The 21,179-nt window shown below is 55.2% G+C and overlaps 1 protein-coding gene across 6 annotated transcripts; it reads right to left on the reverse strand.

Moving 5' to 3' along the window:
* Window positions 1-1,380: 1,380 nt before the first annotated feature.
* CACNB1 (calcium voltage-gated channel auxiliary subunit beta 1) lies at window positions 1,381-21,103 on the reverse strand. Of its 6 annotated transcripts, none has more exons than XM_046677278.1 (17): window positions 20,985-21,103; window positions 20,350-20,567; window positions 19,987-20,137; window positions 18,649-19,370; window positions 16,114-16,200; window positions 12,972-13,091; window positions 12,068-12,190; window positions 11,353-11,489; window positions 11,051-11,127; window positions 10,493-10,647; window positions 9,326-9,406; window positions 8,833-8,891; window positions 8,537-8,646; window positions 8,213-8,364; window positions 5,648-5,743; window positions 5,023-5,208; window positions 1,383-3,291 (listed from the first exon to the last, which is right to left on the reverse strand). In XM_046677278.1, the coding sequence occupies exons 4-17, from the start codon at window positions 18,730-18,732 to the stop codon at window positions 2,827-2,829; spliced, it is 1,932 nt and encodes a 643-aa protein (XP_046533234.1). In that variant the 5' UTR covers window positions 18,733-19,370; window positions 19,987-20,137; window positions 20,350-20,567; window positions 20,985-21,103; the 3' UTR covers window positions 1,383-2,826. The 6 variants fall into 6 exon arrangements, with proteins under 6 accessions (XP_046533237.1, XP_046533238.1, XP_046533234.1 ...); XM_046677279.1 differs by having other exon boundaries at window positions 18,649-19,873; XM_046677281.1 differs by lacking the exon at window positions 10,493-10,647 and adding an exon at window positions 9,674-9,693 and having other exon boundaries at window positions 1,381-3,291; window positions 18,649-20,137.
* Window positions 21,104-21,179: the final 76 nt, after the last annotated feature.

Consider the following 21,179-nt stretch of genomic DNA (forward strand, 5'->3'; position numbering starts at 1 on the left):
TGCCAATGCTGCTTACAATCCATCCGTTTCTGCACACCAACTTCAGGACAAAGCCCAAGCTCCTTAATGTGACTCAGGGCCCACTGTGACGTGCTCCTGCTGACCCCTCTCTGACCACCACCTTGAGAGCACACTTTGCGAGTGAACTGCCAAGAACGGGTCATGCATGTCCCCCGCTTCCCCTGCCTTGAACACTTCCCCCACTTCTCTGGCCAGGTTAACTCCTTAACCAACCTTCTAGATTCTGCTCAAGCCTCCCCTCCCCCAGGAAGCCTCCCCTGAGCTCCCCAGGTTAGGGAGTGACTCCTCTTCCAGGTTCCCCCAGTGCCCAGTGCTCCCCACATCAGAGAGCTCATTGTGCTGTCCTGAATTGTCTGTGGTTCCCATTTAGACTTGTGCTTGGTACATAGTAGGTGCTCAATAAATGTATGTCCAATGAATAAACATGGGAATAAAGGATTGAGTCCATTGAAAGGCAGTGGCAAGAGCAGCACACTGTGGGGCAGAGACTGGGCTCCAGGCCCAGCAGAGCTAGCTTTGCCATCAACTCTCTGGGGACCTTAGGCCAGCCACTTGACCTGTGGGCCTGCCCAGTTCCTCTTTCTTTGGGTCTGCTAACCCCTCATCCAGAGAGACCCAGATGTCTGTTGCCCTCTACACAAACACACTTTAGGCAGGAGCATTCAGGTGAAGGACCCAGGAGCTCTAGTCCTCCCAGTCCACCACCCCAGAAAGAACCAGAAGAGTGTAGAAACCGTTTGTGGGTGCTATGTGAGGCAGGATACAGGTGATGGCAGCTAACAACCGTCAGAAGTCTACATCCTGCCAGCTGGTGATAGCAGGAACTGGCAGTCACCTGCTGACTTTCTTCCTTTCTTGATCTTTCTCAGGCTGGGACTGGGGGAGTCGCCAATACTCAGCTCCTCCCCCAAAGCTCGCTGACAGGGGCTGGGGGGGTGGTAATCGTGGGGTATCAGAGCAGGAGGGAGCCGGAAGCTCGGCTCCTCCCCCTCCTGAGGTGTTGGGGAGCAGCGGAAGCCACAGGAGCAGAAAAACAAGCACAAGCCTTTAGGCCATTGTGCCAGCGGGTCTGGATCTCACCCACTGAATGACACCCGCAATACCCGATGTCCCACCTCAGCTTCCCGTTTTCCCTGGCTCTACTTACGAGATGGGATAGGCATGGGTGGGGCTTGGGGCTGAGTGGGGAGCCGAGACCGGCCACCCAGCTCCTGTCAGGCTTGAACATGATGCATCAGAGAGCCACAAAACAAAGCCCCATCTCTGCTGTTGAGTAAACAACTCGGGGCACAGCTTATTCCTGCACCCACCCCTTCACTCCCCCCGCACGTCAGGATAGGCTGGCAACCGTGTGTGGGAACAAAGAAGCAGGCTCAGGAGGCGGCCACAAAGGACAGGAGGCGGTTTTATATGTGGCAAAATACTTCTCCTAGGGTAGTACAGACAGACAGACAGATGGGGGCACAGGACACCAGACAGGGAGGGGAAAGGTTGGGCAGTAGTGTCTTCTAACCAGTAAGTGGAAGCTGCACCCCACCCCCAACGTGGGGAAGGTGGGACAACATTGGCACAGGAGGTGGCGAGACAGGCATGAGGTGCCCATCCCTGAGGTGGGCAGCTGGGCAGGGCCCAGTCCTCGTTGGCACAATCGGCTCTCTCTGGCCCAGCTGGGATGCTGGGGAGGGGCAGAGCTGCTGGGCTAGGGGATGCTAGGCAGAGGGACACTCTAGGGCAGAGGGGGTACCACGGCCTCTCCTGGGGGGAGTGGACATGGGCAAAGGACAGGATCACAAGAGGCAAATACAGAGCAGTAGCAGCAGCAGCAGCAGCCAAGCCCCCCAGGGGAGATCCAAGGCAACCTCTGGGGTGATCACCTCTTGGGCACCAACCCAGAGGGCCTCTCCCCTGGGGCCTCAGAGTGAGAGTGAAAGTGAAGGAGCAGTTTTTTGGTTTCAAGATGAGGCGGACCAGAGTGTTCTATGGGTTCCACACTGAGGTGACACAAGCATGGGGGGCTCAGACGCAGCTGGGCCCCCTCTTCTGATGGCAGCAGGCAAGGGATGTTGTAGGCAAAGCTCATTCCTAGGGTTGGCAAGGGCCAAGGATGGAAGAGGTGGGGTGGGTAGCAGTGTCACGGGTTGCAACCCACTCCTCAGGGTTCTAGGTCCTGGGCACGCAGAGGGCACTACTGCTGATGCCTGCCAGCTTCCACCCAGAGCCCCCCTCCCCCCCAAGACAAGCTCCCCATGGGGCTTCCGCTGTAGCCTTCACCTATCTGTCAGACAATGCTGCCAGGAAGCTGGGTGGAGGGAGAACATGGTGAGGGATCCTGGATTTGGGGTTTGGGAAAGAGAGCCTTCATGGGAGAGAGTCTGTGCTCTCCCTCTCCAGGAGAAGCTCCCTACCCTTCCCAAATACTCCAGCTTTGGAAAAGAAAGGGCCACCCCATTTAGGACCCTCATTTAGAGGCCCAAGTACAAAGAGTTAAGGAAGTGCACCTTTTCTCTGGGAGAGTGAGGGGAGAGAGCCCCCTGAGGTGGGGAAAAGGGGGCACTGCAGAAAGGTGGGCAACCCCCCCCCACCCACCCACCCACAGCAGGTAGGTAAAAACCTACAGCTGGGGCTTAAGGGACTCCCAGGAGCTGGGATGCTACCACCACAGAAATCCCAAACATCGAGCAAAGGCATCTGAAAGGAGGGAGACAGCGCCCCCTGGAGGCAAGATACGTCCCCTGTGGTGAGCCCCTCTGTCCCTCCCCTCCCCCGGGCTCAGAGCCTTTCCTCCCACTGCATGTCCTCTGCCTCTCAGCGGATGTAGACACCCCGCCCCCAGCCCTCCAGCTCATTCTTGTTGCGCCCCAGAACTGGACCCCCGCCCTCCGCGCAGTAGCGGGCCTTATTCCGGCCGCGGTTCCGGTTGTCGGTCAGCTCCTCTTCATAGTCATCATCTTCATCCTCCCAGGATCCCTGACGGGCTGGTGGGGTGCTGCCCCCTGCAGGGTCTCCAAGCCCCGGCCCCTCTGAGGGGTCAGTCTCCATGTCCACACATGAGTCTCCCAGCTCCGTGTAGGCAGAGTTTCGGTTGCCAGGAGTGTCAGCATCAAACGTGTCTTGGCGGGAAAGTGCCCGCAGGGTGCCTGCCCGGCCTGGTGGGTGGCTGCTGGGGTAAAGGCCTGGGGGGTGGCCCGGCTCCCCTGGGGACTCGTGCACGCTGGGGTGCTCCCCGGTGGCCCGTTCCAGCGACTGGTCCCCGGAAGCAAGGTAGGGTCCCTGGTTAGCAGACAGACGGCACACACCATGCAGATCAGGCAGAGGTGAGAGAAACACAATAAAGCAAGGCAGGTTAGTGACAGCACCAAGACACCCAGCCTGGCTGAAGGAGGAGAGTGCTGCTCTAGGGGATGGGTAGCCAGGCAAAGGGCTCTAGAGCCCTGCCCAGGACAGACCTCAGGGCATTTGTTCCTCTATTGGCACAGGGGGCGCTCAGCCTTCATAAGGTGTGAGGAGGCGTGAACTCTCCTGGTAACCATGGTAGAGAGCCCATGAACAGTTAGTCATGGCTTCCTCAACGCAGGTCATCAATGCATCATTAACAGCTCATTAGTATGGCCACTTGTTAGTGGTTGATTGGGTTAGTCATTGCCCCGGTTTTCCAAATATATCAAGAGGGGATTTCAGCTCAAGCTCACTAACCCAGCTCCTTCAGCTCAAGGCAGACCTTAATCACAGGCTTCTAGAACCCTACACTTCTCCCCCACTTCCTAGTCAAATGACAGAATCTCCAAGGTTGATGGGCTTCCTCCCCTGCCCCAAAAAAGACTCAAAGCTGCAGGCTGGGGAAGGCTGGCTGGTCTCTATCCCCCATTGGAGATGATGTCCTCATCACCAAATGTCACATGAAGGTGACACGATGGCCACTGCTACCATAGAGGCTGCTGGGTGGGGTGTAAAGAGGCCTGGGTTCCAGTCCCATCCCCCGCCACGTCAAGCTGTGTGCCTGAGCAGATGATGCCCTTCTCTGTGACTCAGTTTCCCTATGGTGGTGTGATGGGGATTATACTAGAACAGCAGTCTCCAAACTTCCGTGGAGATCTGGGGTGGAGTGGGGAGGGCAAAGAAGTGCTTCAGGGGTCCCCATGGAGGTGAAGCAGAGGCAAAGGGGAGGCCATGTCACTGGCTCCCTCTGAGCATAGCAAGGATGCTTATCTACATACTGAGCATCCACCTAAGATTCAGTGGACAGATGGGCTCTGTTGCTGAAAACAAATTTGAAAAGCAACGGTCTACAATGATTTAATGGGTTTCTTCTGGCTCTAATCTAGAACCAAATACTTAATGATGTGATGAGATGGGCTGTGGCTCTTATGGGTGGCAGATGAGGCAGGGTGGGGCACCCATCAGAGGGCCTTTCCTAGAATCTGTTTAACTGGGAGAAGGATGGAAGGTGCAGCATCAACTCACAGATGCTTCCTCCAGGGTCCCTTCTGAGCGGCTGCCTGGGATTAGGGCTCTGGGGGAGGAGGCAATCTCTCTGGGTTTAATGGCTCTGCTCTGTGGGATTTCCTGGGTCTGAGAGCCCCTCCTCTGTTGGGTCTAAAGTGGGTATGGAGTCCAGCAAATGAATATATTGGGTCTTCCTCATGTTTCCTTCTTAGTCACTTGTCTTATAAGGTCTCCAATCAGGTCTCATATCCAAAAGCCCTCGGGGCAGCAGATGTAGCCATATGGGACCAGGTCCAGGGAGGCACCACCAGCCAGCTCCAATCCCATAAAAACCACAGACACCAGAAGCTGCCACTCACCACATTTTTTACAAAATAAAGCTCTTCCTTCCTTCCCCAGGTTCCCTGAGCTCCAGTTCAAGCCCCGGGCAGGAGGGGAGATGGGCGGGGGCACCTACATGGTGTGCTCCTGATGCTGGGGCACTGCCCCGGGCTGCTGCGAGGCCTCCAGCCCGCCCCAGAAGCTGAGATTTCTCCTGAGTGAAGTGAGCACCTGTACCTGGAGGTTGGAGACAGGGGCGGGGCTGGCAGCCAGGGCTGCCGTAGCCATGGTGCGGTTCAGCAGCGGATTGGGCGGGGTGCTGCTGGGCGGGTGTGTGGCCTTCCAATAGGCTTCCAAGTATTCGGCCAAGTGCTCGCAGGCATCCTCCAATTGGTTCTCGTCCAGGATGATATCAAACATTTCCTGTGGAGGCGGGGTTAGGGCCGGGGCTGGGATGAGCCGGGCGTGACCAAGGGGGTGAGGGTGCGGCCTGGGTGCAGTGGGCGGAGTCACAGGGTTGAAGGACAAAATTAAAAAGAGACCTCTGGATGTCCAGAAAGAGAAGGAGGGCTCTCAGATATATACATGGGCAAAACTATAAGAGGTCTTGGCACCCAGATAGTCCAACTCCCTCACTCTAGATATAAGGTTAGGGACAGGCTGGACTCCCCACAGAGAGGTGGTGCCGCTGGGGCTTGAACCCAGTCTCTGACTGCCCAATGCAGCACTCTTTCCCCAGAGACCACTATGTGCCTGTGAACTAGGCCCAAGTGTTCCTGGTCACACCCTCTCCCACGCAGGCCAGAGGAAACCAGGAGAACCCAGATGTGCCCCTTCCCTTCCCCTGGGTCTGAGCACTCACGGGGGGACACTGCGCCAGCTTCTCCGAGGCTGCTATTTGGACATTGAGGTGTTTGGACTGAGACTTCCCTCGAGACTTGATGAGCCTCTGAAGTACCTGGTTTGGGGGGAGAAGAGGAGCTAGTGGAACCCCGTAATGCAACAAGTCAGAGAGGCAGGTCCTGGCTGGAATCAGCATGGAGAGTCCACGTCAGGGCCAGGGGATGCTCAGTGACTCGCAACCCTGGCCACCTCTTCAGAATTGACCTCACCAGCCCTTGTCCGTTCTAATCTATGATGCTCAGGCTCTCTCCTGGCTCCCATGCCGGCCTCTCCTGGGAAGCTCTGCTGGCAGCAGCTGTACGAAGGGCAGTGATTTTCCTTCTCAACTCCTCTAACGTTCTTTACAGGCCTCATTCTCCAGGCCAACTTCCCTCCACCTTAACAGCAACCATCCTTGGGACACTTGCTATGTACCAGCACTATTCTGTGCTTTTTACATGATCAATTCATTTAGTCCTGACAATAATCCCACTAGGCAGCCACTATTATAATTCTCACCTCAATCATAATAATGATAATAATAGCTAAACATAAAGCCACAACCTTAACTAAATAATCAAAGTTAACATCACCGATGATGCAACAAACCGACATCATGTGCCTCCTGATACAGGCCTTAGGACACGTGGCTTTGGTGGTATCCTGCCAAAAATGCAAAACCTAAATCCAGTTGTGAGGAAACACCAGACAAACCCAAACTGAGGAACAGTCTACAGAATAAGTGATCTGTACTCTTCAAAAATGTCAGTGATATGAAAATCCCAGAAAGGCTGAGGAATGGTTGCAGTTTAAAGGATCCAAAGAAATATAACAACTAAATGCAACAAATGACCCTCAATTGGTGCCTGGGTTCAGGGGAAACTGCCATAAAGGGCATCATTGGGACAACTGGTGAACACTGAAGAGGGACGGTATTTTAGATGACATTTCTTGAATTTGACAATTATACTGTGGTGATCTAAGTTAATGTCCTGGTTCTTAAGAAATACGTATTGAAGCATTTTGGGATAAAGGCATACAACATCTACAACTTACTCTCAAATGGCTCAGGAAAAAAATACATATATATACACACATATGCATATGCACATAACACATACATACATAAAGATAGAGGATGAAGTAAATGTGGCAACATGTACAAAATTAGTGAATCCAAAAAACAATTGAATTGTATACTTTAAATGGCTGAACTGAGTGATATGTGAGTAACTACATCTCAAGCTGTTTAAAAAATTAGTGAATTTGTTCAAAGAATGAGAGTTCTTTGTACTACTCTTGTAACTCTTCTGTAAACTTGAAATTATTTCAAAATAAAAATCTTAAAAAAACAAAAAAGAATAGATACAGTGCTTCGTAGGTACCTGGCACTTTGCATGGTTAATCCATTTATTTAATCTTCACAACCACCATTTGAGGATCCCTGTTTGCAGACAGGAATCTGAGGCCTAAAGAACTTAGGTGACTTGCCAAAGGAGCAGGGGCTGGTCAGAGGCAGCGCTGGGAGGTGAACCCAGACAGTCTGCCTCTCAAGAGTCCTCACCCCTCACCTCAGGCAGTGCTCTTCCACGGGGAAATGGAAGTATCTATTACTTTCTAGTTCACAAAATGTTTCTGCATCCATTATCTCATTTGATCCTTGCAACCACCCCAGGAAGCACTTAAATCCTATCATCCTCTTTATGCTCTTTAGAAACTTGGGACTCAGAAAGGTTAAGTAACTGGCCCAGGGTGCTCAGCTCATAGGGTGTTATCATGAGATGATAACAGTTACCTCCCCTGGTTGCCATCATGAATCAGACAGAACACCGGGCTCTTTACATCATTACCTCCAATCCTATCCTCTCAATAATAACACAAGAGAGGGATTATGACCCCCATTTTATAGGTGGATAAATTGAGGCTCAGAGGATGAATAATCCCCCCGAGGTCCCAAGCTCAACAAAAGACAACTACCAAAAAAAAAACCAACAACAGAATTTAATTAATTAATAAGGCACCCAGAGCTAGGATTTGAAGGCCATGCTGTCTCCTAACTTCAAATCGGTCACCTAAACTCCACCTCCATGATTCTCAAGCCCCCGCTAATGGCTAGGAGGGAAAACTAATGGACCTGCAATGTGACCAAGAAGCCAATCAGCCTTCCTACCGATTCCATCTTCATCAAGACAGTGCCGCACAAAGGGCTGAACTCAAAAAACAGGAAAGACCTCCCGACTATCAAGCAGCTGGTGACAGTGGGACAAAAAGCACAGAATTCCTTCAGTTTTTTTCGACCGAGGATGGGAAGTCAACCAGAGTGGAGACAGGAGCCTGGCCTGCATGACCCTAATAATAATATTTATAATAGCTAAAAGACGATGAGGTACATTATGCCAGACCTTAATGCTAAGTGTTAAGTATTCACATTAGGTTGAATCTTCACAATATCCCATGACGTTCATCGGGGAGATTCAGTCACACCATTAGTGAGCAGTAGCTGGGATCTGAACACAGGCGGCACTCCTGTCCCCACTGCACCCACCTTGGGAGAGGTGATCTTGATGTAAACAATGATGGGGGCCAGTGAGGTCTTGGAAAGCTGGGCTGGGTGGTTGATGGTGTCGGCGTCCAGAGCGACCAACTGAAGGGTCCGGGCCAGCTCGAAGATTCGCTCGATCTCGCTCTGAACCTCAGCTGGGGGACATGGAGTCATGGGGAAGGGGGAATGGAAGGGGCTCCCCCAGGAGGCAGTGGTGGATAGAACACTTCTAGAGATTGCCCCTCCTCTCCTTCCCCTCCCACACCTGGCCTGGGGCAGGGGTTGTGGGGCCCAGGGGCGGGGGAAGTTGTTGAAGGGGAGGCTCACCCAGGCTGGAGCGTGTGTTGGAGCGCTCAATGATAATATGTTTGCTGGGGTTGTTGAGGACTGAGCGCTTAGCCAGGGAAATGTCTGCTGTCACACGAGTGATGGAGATCCTGGGGGATGGGGTAAGGGGAGTCTGGGGTCAGGGTGGACCAGAATGCCCTGCCCACTTCCCAGACTCCAGGCCTGCCTCTTATCCCTCAGTCCAAGAGTCCCAGGATTGTCATTCAGGCCATCCCGCCCATCCCCAGCAGCAGAGGACCACTGTGGAAGTGGGGAGCCAGCTCCCAGGGTCTTACCTGCCATCAAACCGATGTTTCAAGAAGTCAAATAAAGCTTTCTGCATCATGTCTGTAACCTGAGGTTGGGGGTTGAGGGAGGAGAAGTCAGGCATTTAAAGCCACTCAGGAAGGGTGGGCTGCTGGGTATTTGTACCCTCACATTCCATTTTCCTCCTAAGTTCCTGAGATGACTGGGCCCCTATGCGGGGGAGGGAGGGTTCCTTCTGAGTCTGGGGGACTCCAATAGGGTCTCTGGTTCCAAAGGGCCTTCTAGGTGGTATCTCTGGGAGGACTTTTCTGGGGGTGGGGGGTTGGGGAAAATAGATCCTTCTGAGTGAGTCTCCCTCTGGGTTGGGCCCCTCTGGGGGGTTTCTCTGGAGGTCTGTAGCCCTCTGGGGAGGACACCCTGGGAAGGCCCTGCCGGGGGATCTCTGGGGTCTGAAGACCTTTCTATGGAGTCTCTCTGGAGGTCTGGGCCCCTCAGGGTCCACTCCCCTCTAGGGGCTCCTACCTCATAGCCCTTGAGCGACGGTCCCACCAGGATGATGGGCCTCATGGAAGGTACCACGTCATAGGGGGGCACATGCTCTGTCTGGGGGGAAGCAGGCAGGGGAAACCCCAGAGTGGAGATGGCATTAGCCCCTCTCCCCCAGCCTCCAGGATCCCTCATGCATCCTTTCCTCCCCCTGGTCCCAGAGCCCAGATATGGGGATCAGAGTGGCAGTGGGAAGGGATGGCCAGGGAGAACCAGGAAGGGTGGGGGAAATGGGGGCGGGCAGATAAGGGAATGGGTGTTAGCAGGTCCCCCTAGCTCATCCCAGGGGGTGGGGAGGGAGACACAGAAAGCTGTGATACTCACCGACTTCTGCTTCTGTTTGGCTGGGTCCAGAGATTGCCAAGAGGGGGGAGGGGGAAGAGAGAGGGGAGGGTACCCAGGCAGGGGCAGAGGGCAAGGAAGGAACCAGGACAAGAGAGGGAGGGAGAGCGGGCAGACGAGGAGAGATAACAGGGCATGCGTGTTAGTGACAGACAGAGCCAGAGAAGGGACGGGACCCCATGCCAAGAGGGAGCCAGAGATAGCCCTGGATCAGGGCTGGGAACAGGACTGATGGCCAGTCCAGTGGACTCGGGAATATTCAGACTACCCTGCCCCCTTTCTGGGTTTTGGAAAAGAGCTGGAAAGGGTGACAGCCCCTAATTTGGTGCCCATCTCCTAACCCCAGTGCAGGCCAACCTGCCCATTTTAAGGGTTCCCTTAACTGTCCTGCTCTGCAGCCAGTAGACTCCCATGTGCCTACCCTAGCCCCATGGAGTCCAAAAAGGACAAACAAGGGCCACCATTCCACTCTCCCCTTCACATGTGAGGGTTGGGGGCAAACATGGACTGTCCCACCAGTAGTGAGGGAAAAGGTCAGTTTCATTACCACCTGACCCTGCTTCTGGGCCGGGGTCAGCCTTCCAAGGGAAGGGGCACCTCGATTGCAAGAACCATCGCTTCCTGGGGCTGGGTGAGACTGTATGCGGAGATGGTGCATTCTACCCCCTCCCTCTTCCTTGGCAGGAAGCCCTGATCCCACAGAATCAGGCTGGTACATCTGAGTCTGTTCCAGGCCCCCTCCCCCTGCCAAAGAGCTGGGCCTCGACCCCTCCCCTCTTGCAAGAATCCAGTAAGAATTACCTTCTTGAAGAAGGGGATGCGTTTGCCATGGGGTGGCGAGGTGGTGACACTGCTAACACTAGTCTTGGCAGAGCCACTCTGCTCACCAAGCTCTGCCTCCTCATCCTCTAACTCTAGGGGGTCTAGTTCAAATGCTAAGTTAGTCATTTCATTACCTGGACCGGAGAGTCAGGAGAGAGGGAGGAGGGAGGCGAGGTGGGGAGGAGTGAGATGGACATGGAGACACAAGTACAGAACGCAGGGATGGGATGGGGAAAAAAGAAAGAAGAAGAGGTGAATGGAACAGGGCTGGGAGAAATGAATGGGGGCAGGGGGTAGGGGAGTCAGGCAGAGAGATGGAGCTACCAAAGAAATGGGAGAGGAGAGACATGAGAGGATGGGCGCTGACAGACCCAGCTTGTGGGGCGCCCTACTCTTCATGGAGGGGGGACCACTGCATGTGTTTGGAGGACTCACGATAGGGATGGCCTCTACTGCAGGGAAAGGAGGGGACAGGCAGTGGGGAGATCACCCCACCCAGGAGCTCCCTGAACCCCCTGGGGTGGCGGCAGCTCTTACCACTGGCAGGGGGCGTGGGGCGGCGGGTGCCAGTCACCACGTCTCCCAGACTGGAGCTGGAGTTGTCACCTGATTTGCTGTGTGGGCAGAGACGCAAATGGAGCCGTGAACAAAGGGGTGGGCGTGAGGGTGGGGGAATCTTGTTCTCTCACATGCTGCCCACCCCCCAGGAGATCCTCCAGCCCCAGTGGTGATGCCACAGGCTGCTCTGTGCCCTCAGGGCAATGCGTCAACATGTGAGGCCTAGTCCTGGCTGGATGGCCTCTCCCAGGGTTGGGAGTGCCCCGCCCCCAGCCAGACACCTGGAGCTGAGGCGGTTCTGGCGCAGCTTCTGTTCCTGCAGCAGGCGCAGGCTGTCCAGTTTGACAGGGCTGGGGATGAAGCCAACCTCACAGCCCTCCTTCACCAGCCGCCCGATCCACCAGTCATTATTGTATTTCTGCAAACAACAATGGCAGGTGGGGTGGGAGAGACCCAGAGGGAGACTGGAGATGCGAGTCAACAGCCATCCTCCAGAGGAAACCACCCTCAGACTTGCCCACCCTGCCCAAGGGGTGGCAGCCTCAAAGAGCCTGGCCCCTGGCTCCAGCCTCTGAGTACAGGCCCCGATTCTCAGGACAACTCCAAGACCAGCATCCTCTTGGGCTATGGACCACCCCATCCCCAGCACATCCCTGTTCTGGGAGTCCCTCCTCCACCATGTGCCTGCCCTACCCTGGAAAGTCAGGGAGAGGAATAAATGCTGACACCTACATGTCACCTACAATGTGCCTGGCACGTTGCCCCTCCACTTACAAGCCTCATCACAAACCCTCCCAACAACCTTGTGACCTAGGCATTACCACCCCATTTTATGAAAAATTAGAAGCTCAGAGACGTGGAGAGATTTGTCTAAGATCATATAGATTCAGCCCAGCTCTGCTTGGGTCAAAAGTCTTTTTCCACTAGAACTCTGGATGCCCCTCTCCTAGCACCCACCACCATGCCCTCCCTCCAGATGCCAAGTGCTCTCCGCACCTCTTTGATGTGCAGGAAGTCCTTGGGCTCGAAGGTGATGGCCACTCCCTGCACAGGCACCTCATCCCCTGGAGTCGGGTTGTAGCCGACATTTGTCCGCACAGCAAATGCCACCGGCTTGGTCTAGAGGAGGCACGGGGAGGATGACAATCAGATTAAACCACAATGTAATGTACAACTTCCTGACTGGGGTGGTGATTATGTGGAGGTTTGTGTTGTAAATCGTTCGTTTAAACATATACTGAATGACTTATGTAGTTTTCTGTATGTACGTTAAATTTCGCAATAAAAGAAAGAAAGCAAAAAATAGCACTGTCTTCTCAGGGTGCAGGATGGCACTGGGGAATGATAAGTATTCGGGGTTGGGGAGCCCAGAATGAAACCCAGAAAGAATAATAATAATGGTAATAATAATTAATAATAATAGTAATAGTAGTAATCATGATAGCTACTACCATTTAGTGTGCCAGGTACTGTGTTACATGTCTCACACACATTATTTCATTTAGTTATTCATCACAAAAGCCCTATGAAATTAAGTACTATTATTATCTTTATTTTAATGAATGAGAAGACTAAAGCTCAGAAAGGTTAAGTGACTTGCCTGAGATCCCACAGCTTATAATAGCCCAAGAAGTTCGATTCCAGAAAGAAGTGAAAACTTTTAGCACTTCTCAAGTTCCTATTATGTGTGGAAACAGTACTAGGCACTTATTATACTGCACAAAGAGGCAGCTATTAGGGCCCACATTTTACAGATGACAGACAGATGTACATTGAGGCCCAGGGGTATACCAGCTAGGAAGTGGCTGAGCCGAGACTTGACCCTGGGTCCATCCAGGCTGTCTCTAAGATGTGGGGGTGGGGGAAATAATGCCAGCACAGCCCCACTCGCCTCTCTCACCTTGGCTTTCTCGAGCTGGGCTAATGCCTGGCGCTCTGCCTCCTTCCTTAAGGCCTCCCGGTCCTCCTCCAGAGACACGTCGGAGTCCGACGGACGGCTGGTATAGGACTCCGCCGAGCCCTGAAAACAGACAGGGCCCGCTCAGGGCCAACGCTGCCTCCCCAGCTCCTGGGCCTCAGAAGGCATGGAGGTGCCACCCATTATGGATGTCTCAAACCCCAGGCAGCCCAGCATGATGCCACAAGGGCCAGAAAAAGGTGGTATTAGATGGGAGCAGCTAGAGATTGAGGTTTGCAGGACACAGGGAAGAGTGTGGCCCTAGGAAGGGTGACAGCAGCAAGCAGGGGGTTAAGGCAGGTCCAAGGACAGCTGCTGGGGCCCCGGGAGGGGTGGGAACCTGATAGGGGCACTGCACAGGGGAGGAGTGCCAGGGGACGCGTCTCCACTCCCTGCTCCTCCTTCCCTCCCCTGCCCCCAGTACCGGCTGAGATAGACTCAGCAGAGGCCCAGTGAGTCCTCCCAGCTCCCAGTATAGCCACCAGCTTAGGCCTGAGCGCTCTGCACCATTGGCAGTAGGCAGCCTGCTCGGCATGATGCAGCCATCAAAAATTTTGCTATCTTTTGCTCAAAGATGAGAGAAGACAGAATCCTACCTCCACTGCCAGAATCAGGAGAGCCCCAACCCTCAGGCTCATGAGATACAAAAGAGAACCCAAGATTCCTGGGGTGGTACAGGCGGAAGAGGCAAGTTAAGAGCAGAACATGGGGCAGGACTTTTCCCAATACCAGGGCTGCCGGCTGCCAGGGTCAAGGCAGGCTCAGAAGTCTGGGTGTGCCAGGAAGCTGGCCTTGACCACCCTGACCATCCCAGAGCACAAGGAACTCCTTCAGGGATGCAGACACATGTGTAAGACACACGTAGCCTGTCCAGACCCTGAGTGTGAATGAACATACTTATTCATGGGTCTGCTTGGATGTGCAACTTCGAGTGTATTTAGGACGGTGTGTTCCATGATTAAGTGCTGGACGTGCATGACTGAATGCACACAGGTACACATGAGTGCATACAGGGGGGTCCTACGTGTCTGCGTCTCTGAGGGTGTGTGTGGCACGTGAGGGCAGGAGCCAGGAGGTGTGGATTTGTGTGACCACGCCGCGGTGGTGTTGCTGCAAGGGACGGGAGATGATGTGGGAAAGAGCAGAACTGCAGAGATGTGGGGGTCCTTTCCTGAAGGCATGAAAGGGTCACTTGGCCAGGAATGTCCATTAGCTTAGTATGGAGGGGACCTGGGAAAGAGCGAAGACAAAGTCCCACCTTCCTCAGAGGGCCCTTGTCCTTAGCTAGCGCTGTTGTCCATCCCCTTCCTCAAACCAAGAAAATGGGAGACTCGTGAGGGGAAAGTGGGTGAACGGTGGAGGGTGGGGTCTCTAAAAGAAGCTGGAAAAGAGATCCAAAGGAAGGAGAGTGAAAACCGGCCAATCTACCACTCTCCTGCTGACAGGAGCGCTCAGAGCCAGGGGGACAGACGCCCAGAGAGCCAGAGAATGAGACCCAGAGATAGAGTGATAGAGAGGCACTTACTGACCCCAACACACACACATGCACACGGACATATCAGAAATGGCGGGAGGCAGGGAAACAGTGAGGAGGCAAGGAGACAGGCTGGAGTGTAGGCCCCCCCACCAGCTTTCTTGAGGGGCTGCTCCCACCCCCCTACCCCCCGCCCCATCACCAGCTCACCACTGCAAGGGTCCGGCTGGGCACCTCCATCCTGGCGCCCTCAGTGCCTGGCCCTGCTGGCCTAGGGGGTGGCCCAAACTGCCCGTTCCCCCAGGGGGCTCAGGTTACAAGCAGAGTTGCTACATGTGCAAACTGCTAGGGTATATTTAGCTCAGAGATGTGGCAAGGACTGCCCCCCCACTCGCCGCCACCTACTGGGGGTCAGAGCTGGGGAGATGAGAGGAGGAGGGATTGGAGGCTGGGGTCTGACCCCCTGGGTCGGCAAACACTGAAAGAACCAAGGCCCTCTTCTGTCAAGAGGGGTGACACCAAGTACAGTGTCATTCTTCCTAGCCGGGTCCTGACCCAGCCCTGCAACAGGAGGGATGAGGGAGAGATTGAAAAAAGGACTTCCTGTCTGTATGCATACTTAGGAGATGCTGGGATAAAGGCTCCCTTTCCTGACCCTCTCGGGTCAAGCCTGGGCTTAGATGTGCCAAGTGTTGTAGAGACAGAAGAATCACAAACAAGGGCCTTACTCCAGTCTGTGGTGGATCTACCTGGCACCATCCTTTCTCCCGCCCAAGGGGCGATGACCTCTCTACCATCCTCTGCCCTCATATGCCCTGCCCATTTCGTCTTCAACATACTCCTTTTCCTTGTCTGCTCCCGAGCTCCTCTCCCCTTTTTTGGGTACCAGGCTTTATTGAGATGCTCTGTAGTCATAACAACCAAATGCCTCTCTCGCTGCCTCTCCCTGAGCCTGAGATGACCTGGGGTTGAGTTAGAATAGAGATGAGAATGGCACCTTCCTGACTAAGCCCAGATCCCAGAAAGCTATTCAGTTACCCACTTCAGTCAGGGGTGCTGGGATAAAGTCCTCTCTAAAACCAACTCCCTCCTGCCTCTACCCCACCTCCCTCAACGCATTTTCTCTCCGCATATTAAAGAACAGTCCTATCTGGATGTGAGGAGGGCGGTTTCGGACCCATACCTAATCAGAATTCCAGGCTCTGCAATGTCCTGGCTCCGCATTTCTTAGGACCTGCCTCTACCTCATGCTGTCACAGATTCTGGGGGAGGACATGGAAGCAGACAGCCGGCAGGGGGAGTGGGTGACAGCCCGAAGCAAGCTAGAAGGAGGCAGGCCAGGCTGTCCCTGAATGAGATGACGCAGGCAGGCAGGCAGTAGGGGCTGGTGCTTGGTGCTGGGGGAGGGGCTGGACGGGTGGGGGCTGAGGGAGTGGGTGCAGCTGAAAGTATATGCAGGAGAGGTCATGGGGTGTGAGGGTGATGGGGTGGTTCAGGCAGGTGACAAATGACACGGGGGAGGGTGCCTGGAGAAAGCCTCAGACCCAGCTCACCAATGTTGGTCTCCACCAGCCAGCCACCTCCCTCCCCTCAGCCCAGCCTCCCCATTACCTGGCGGACAAAGCTGTTGGATGTTGTATCCGAGGACGTGCTCCCATCCGACCTTTTGAACCGCCCTTTCCTCTTGCTGTATTTGCCCTGGAGAAGCCAGGAAGGGACAAGAGTGGAATCAGAAACACCTTTCCCAACCCTCATCCCATCAGGCCCAGAGCTACAGCCAAGCCTCGGGAATATCATTCCCTGATCAGAAGAGCCCCCCCCCTTCTTCCCAAGATGGTACAGCCCGAGGGGGAGGGAAGGCCCAGACCACAGCCCTGGGGTGGGGGACAGTGTACAAGAGCGCTGGGAAGCACACACAGAAACCCCCAAACCAAATCGCAGAGGCTGGGAAGGGGGAGGCACTGACAAGCTGGAGGCTCATTTGGCAGCAAAGCTAATTAAGATGCTGGGCAGGCTGCAGAGGCCTCGGGGGAAGGGAGAGGCTGCCTGCAGTGCTGGGGGGGCCAGCAGGCGGAGAGAGCCGGGGAAAGTCCCCCGCCCTCTCCCCCTCAGCTGGAGCAGAGCGGGCCTGAGAGTGCTGTGGCCCCAGAGCAGAGAAGAGGAAAAGAGGAATGGCCACCGGACCCAGGGTGGCTTCTCCTCATGCCCAACTCTCGCCTTCATTTTTCATTTTTCGCTGAGTGCAGAGGGGAGTGGCAGCTCTCAGCTCTTGGAGACCCAAAACGAGATATCCGGGAGTGGTGGGGGGTGTGGAACTGCATTTGGAAAGTGAACACCCAAGCCCAACTCTGGCTCAGGGCCATGGGGCAGATTTAGCTATCCCCACCCCAGCCCTGGCAGGACTTTGTCTCAGCCCCCTCCTCACCACCACAGTGGTCACACTTCTTCCCAAGGGGGTAAGAGGGATCGAGCCTCCTCTCTCTAACCCCCAGCTGCCACTGCCCACACGCTGTCCCCATGGTACCCACCAGGCTATGTCAATCTAAATGCCCCTTGGCCCTGCCCCAAGGCCAGCCTAGGACAGAGCCCCCACAGGTCCCTGAGGTAGGCTGGCTCAGTCTCACTGGCTGGGCTCCTGGCTTGAGTGGAGTGGACGCTGCCTCACATCTCAAGCAGCCATGCATTCAGGGATTTCCAGGCCTCCTGTAAAGGGGGCTGCTTCTTTGCCCTCCCCTACTCACATACACACATTAGCCCCAAGCCAGCCCAGAGTAGGGTAGAATAATTGAGGGTTCAGGCCCTCCAAGCCCCCGCCGCCAGCCTCCATCCTAGAGTTTCTTTGCCAACAAAGCTAGATAAGCCACCACGAGGCTGGGGGCTCTGGTGCCTTGGACCTGAGTACAGGAAGGAAAATGGAGATGGGACAGAAGGGCACCTCGGAACCCTTCAAGAAGCCTCCCTCTCATTCCCTTCTCTCAATCTAGACATACACTCAACCTCTAGGATCGAGGACCCCTACAAACTTAAGAGATCTCTCAGTGAGCCCCAGACTCTCACACCACCACCACCCCAGGCTGGGAAAAGGGAGTGGCACCCAGAAGGACAAGGGACAGCTGAAAGGAAGGCCCCAGTCAGCTGCCTCCCAGGCTCCAAGGGGCCTAGGGTGGAGAAAGGAGGTATTTTTAGGTCTGATCTGACCCCCCCCACATGCCCATCAACCACATTATCATGGTGGTTACAGTTGCTCGAGACTGGCCACAGCAAGAAAAGAGTTAATGCTATCCTACCCTTGGGGTATTGCCAGATTGGAGAAGGACATAATATCCCAGAGAAATTCCCTGGCACGACCCCCCCAGACTCTGCTGGTCACTCCATGGGCACCAACCACACCCAAGAATGCCCCTTCCTGGGGGTAAACCAGAGGCACAGGAAAGTGTGAGTGGGGGTGGGATGGCAGACCCCTCCTGGAGGTAACACAGCTTCTTCCCCTCCAGGACAGTGAGTTGGCATCCATCCAACTTTCCAAACTTTGGAGGCGTTTTCCGGGGCTGGGGGGTGGGGTGCGGAGGGAGAGATAACGTGGGTGTTGGGGGAGGGGAGCTGGTCCAACATAGAGGTGGAGCTGAGGTGTCTGGGATGGGGGCCTGGCCCCTTCCCGACCCTCCAGGACCAGTGTCTGCGGCTCCGAAGACCTGCTGGCACCGCCCTCTGACCATCTCCTCAGCCATCTCCCGGGGCCACCCCCGCCCCACCCACCCTTGCCCGACGCCCCTGAGCGTGCTCTGCGTCGCCCCCTCTGCCAGAGCTCGCTCTCCAGCTTCGCTCAATCTCCGGATCCCCCCGCCAGCACCCTTTCTCTCAACCCACTGGAGCCAGTACCCGAGCAGCAGGGACCCTGACGCGGGGGAGAGGAGGAGGCGAGGATGACAGGCGGCCCGACCACCCCCTTCCAGCTCCGCAAAACCGCAGCCCAACTCCGGGCCAAGCGCCCATCAATCATTAACCCGGCATGATGAGGGGCGCGCAGGCGCCCCTCTCCCCTCGGCGCCGGGCACAGAACCCCTTCCTGCCCGGCGCCCCCTGAGCCGACCCCACAAGCAACGCGGAGGCGACCCCCTCCCCTCGGGCCCAGCCACCATGCCTCACCTGTGGGCTGGGGTCGAAGACCTCCATGGGGATCTCCTGGGAGGGTGGGTAAGGGCCCCGGGACATGCTGGTCTTCTGGACCATGGAGAGGAGTCTCCCCTCCGGCCGCCGGCCCGGCCCAGCCGGGCGCCCTCAGCGCATGAGAAAGGCCGTCGGAACCGAGAGCAGCGCAGCGCAGCCAGCACCCGGTGCAGCCACCTGGCCCGGTCTTTGGTTGCCCTCTTCCTGCCTTCCCTCCCTCCTCCCGCTCTCTCCTCTGCGGCCGCAGCCTCCTCCGCCCCTGAAGGCTCAGCATCTCCCCCCGCCCCCTCCCTCCCTTCCTCCCTCCCTCTGCCCGCCCCGGCCCCGCCCCTCGCAGCCCCTCCGGCGGCTCCGCACAGACAATGGGAGGGCGGCCGGAGGGAGGCACGCCCCTCCTGGCTCTAGACCGGGCTCGGCGCTGGCCTCGGTCTGGCCCGGGGTGAGGGCGGCCCGCTCTGAGGGGAGAGGAGAAACCGGCCTTGGGGCTGGGGGCGGGGGGTGCGGCTTACCAGTGGATGCCGAGCCCTGATGGGGGTGAAGCGCGGATTAGCATGGCTGGCACCTACGCCCCCTTCCGTCCCAAACCGCTCTTCCTAGCGGTCTCCCCATTCCACTCCAGCTTGGGCCACCGGAACTTCCCGCTCCCGGTTATCCTGGGACCTGGCTTTAACTCTTTTCTCCCCAGTGTGCGCCCGGGCCGCCTAGAACCAAACAGAAAGGCCCTTCCACCTACAACATGGTAGTGCAGGCCGGCCGGAGGCTGAGGCTGGGGTGGGGAGGCTGTCCAAAGGGAGTCCCAACAGAGACAGGAACAAGAAATCCCAGGAACCCAGGAGTTCTTCTGCCCTAGTCGCTAGTATCTCTCAGGCCCTCCCAAAAGGCCAGGAGTGGGGCTGGGTGAGGTCCCTGTTCTCGGAAGAGAGAGGAAAGAGGAGGAAGAAATGTGGAGCTGAGGAGAGACTGGCTAAAATCAGGTCTAACGCTCTTGCCCTAGAATTGCTACCCCTTCATCCTTGATTTGGGGACAAATATCCAAGGCCTGGACCCCACACACCATGATCTGTGGAGAGAAAAGGAACAGGGGATTCTGGCAAGAGACTCTGGTGCCAATTTGGTAAAGGGTCTGTCTGGTCACGTGGCCCTGGACAAATCACCACACCTCTCCTGCAACATGGGGTTGCCGGTACTGTGCTGTCTTTGTCACCTGGGATTATTAGGAGGATGAGGGAGAATGAAATTAAATGATGGATTGCTGGGGTGTTTGGAGATACTGTAAGGTGCTGTACAGGAGTCAGTCAAGACAGGAGGACCTCTTACCGCCACAGGTGCCCCTTCCCGTGCTTCACAGAGATGAGAAGCAGAATGGAGAAGTTCCCGGGTTCAGTGACCCTAAAATAAGGCCAGCCTGCTGTGTTCTGCTGGAGGAGAGACTGTGGAATACACTGACGCCTCCTCCTCGCTCTGGGTTCTGCAACAAGTGGATGGGCAGCCTAAGTCGTTTCTCTGATCACATTACTTTGAGGGAGAGTGAGGATGAAGCACATTAGCATTGTTCCATGAACAGATCCAACCCTAGCAAGGTTCCCATTTGCTCCCTGGACACGAGAGACCCTGGCATGACAGACAAGGCATGGGTTTTGCAGTCAGAACTGGATTTTCAAATTCTGCTACCTCACTCACCTGTAAAATGAGGATGACACTGATTGTGTTGTGAAGAAGTGGCATGAATTTTGCTTCCCTCCGTCTCTTTTGACCTTCTCAGCTTTAATTGGCAGCCAGAAAACTTCCTGTGATAGAGCTGGGGTGATCTGCTTGAGCCAAGCAAGGAGGTGGAGCCAGGACTCACATCTACGTTTCTTAGACCCCAGAATATTCTCCTTGGGTTTTTGCATTGGGTGCTTCAGAAAAAGAGGAAAGAATTATGGGTGGTCCCATCATTCAAATTTATTTATTTTTTATTTTTAAAATTTATTCTTTTAACTCACAACTGTTCATTCACTCAGACTGTGCACCATTTCTCAAGTGCCTACAATGTGCACAGCTCCATGAGAACCAAACAAAAGACTGGTTCCCACCATCAATGAGCTTGTTGTCCTGATGCCTTCCTTTGCAATTTGCAAACGTTAACTCACGTGATTTTCACAAATGAATGACGGAAATATTAGGATTAGGTACACTTTACAGAGGAGAAAACTGAGACGCTAACAGATTAAGCACCGTAGTGAAGCAAAAAAACATATCTAGCGATCTGTTCTGCACGCCAGAGGCTCCCACTCTACCGGGAGAGTGAATTACAGGTTGCTTTTTCCTGATACCTGCGCTCATTGTTCTCTCTCGCTTCATTCATAATTTTTTTTCCCGCTAATAAAGCATTAGTCTGGAAGACGCAGGACGCCTGCTAGGACTAGGCCACTCTAGCAAAACCCCCTATCCCGCCTGCGCAATCCACCCTGACTTCCGGCTGCCACTGCCCACGTGACCAGGTACCCTTACTGCGCGTGCCTAGTAGG

Source organism: Equus quagga, chromosome 11, assembly GCF_021613505.1.
Source record: "Equus quagga isolate Etosha38 chromosome 11, UCLA_HA_Equagga_1.0, whole genome shotgun sequence".
Taxonomy (NCBI): domain Eukaryota; kingdom Metazoa; phylum Chordata; class Mammalia; order Perissodactyla; family Equidae; genus Equus; species Equus quagga.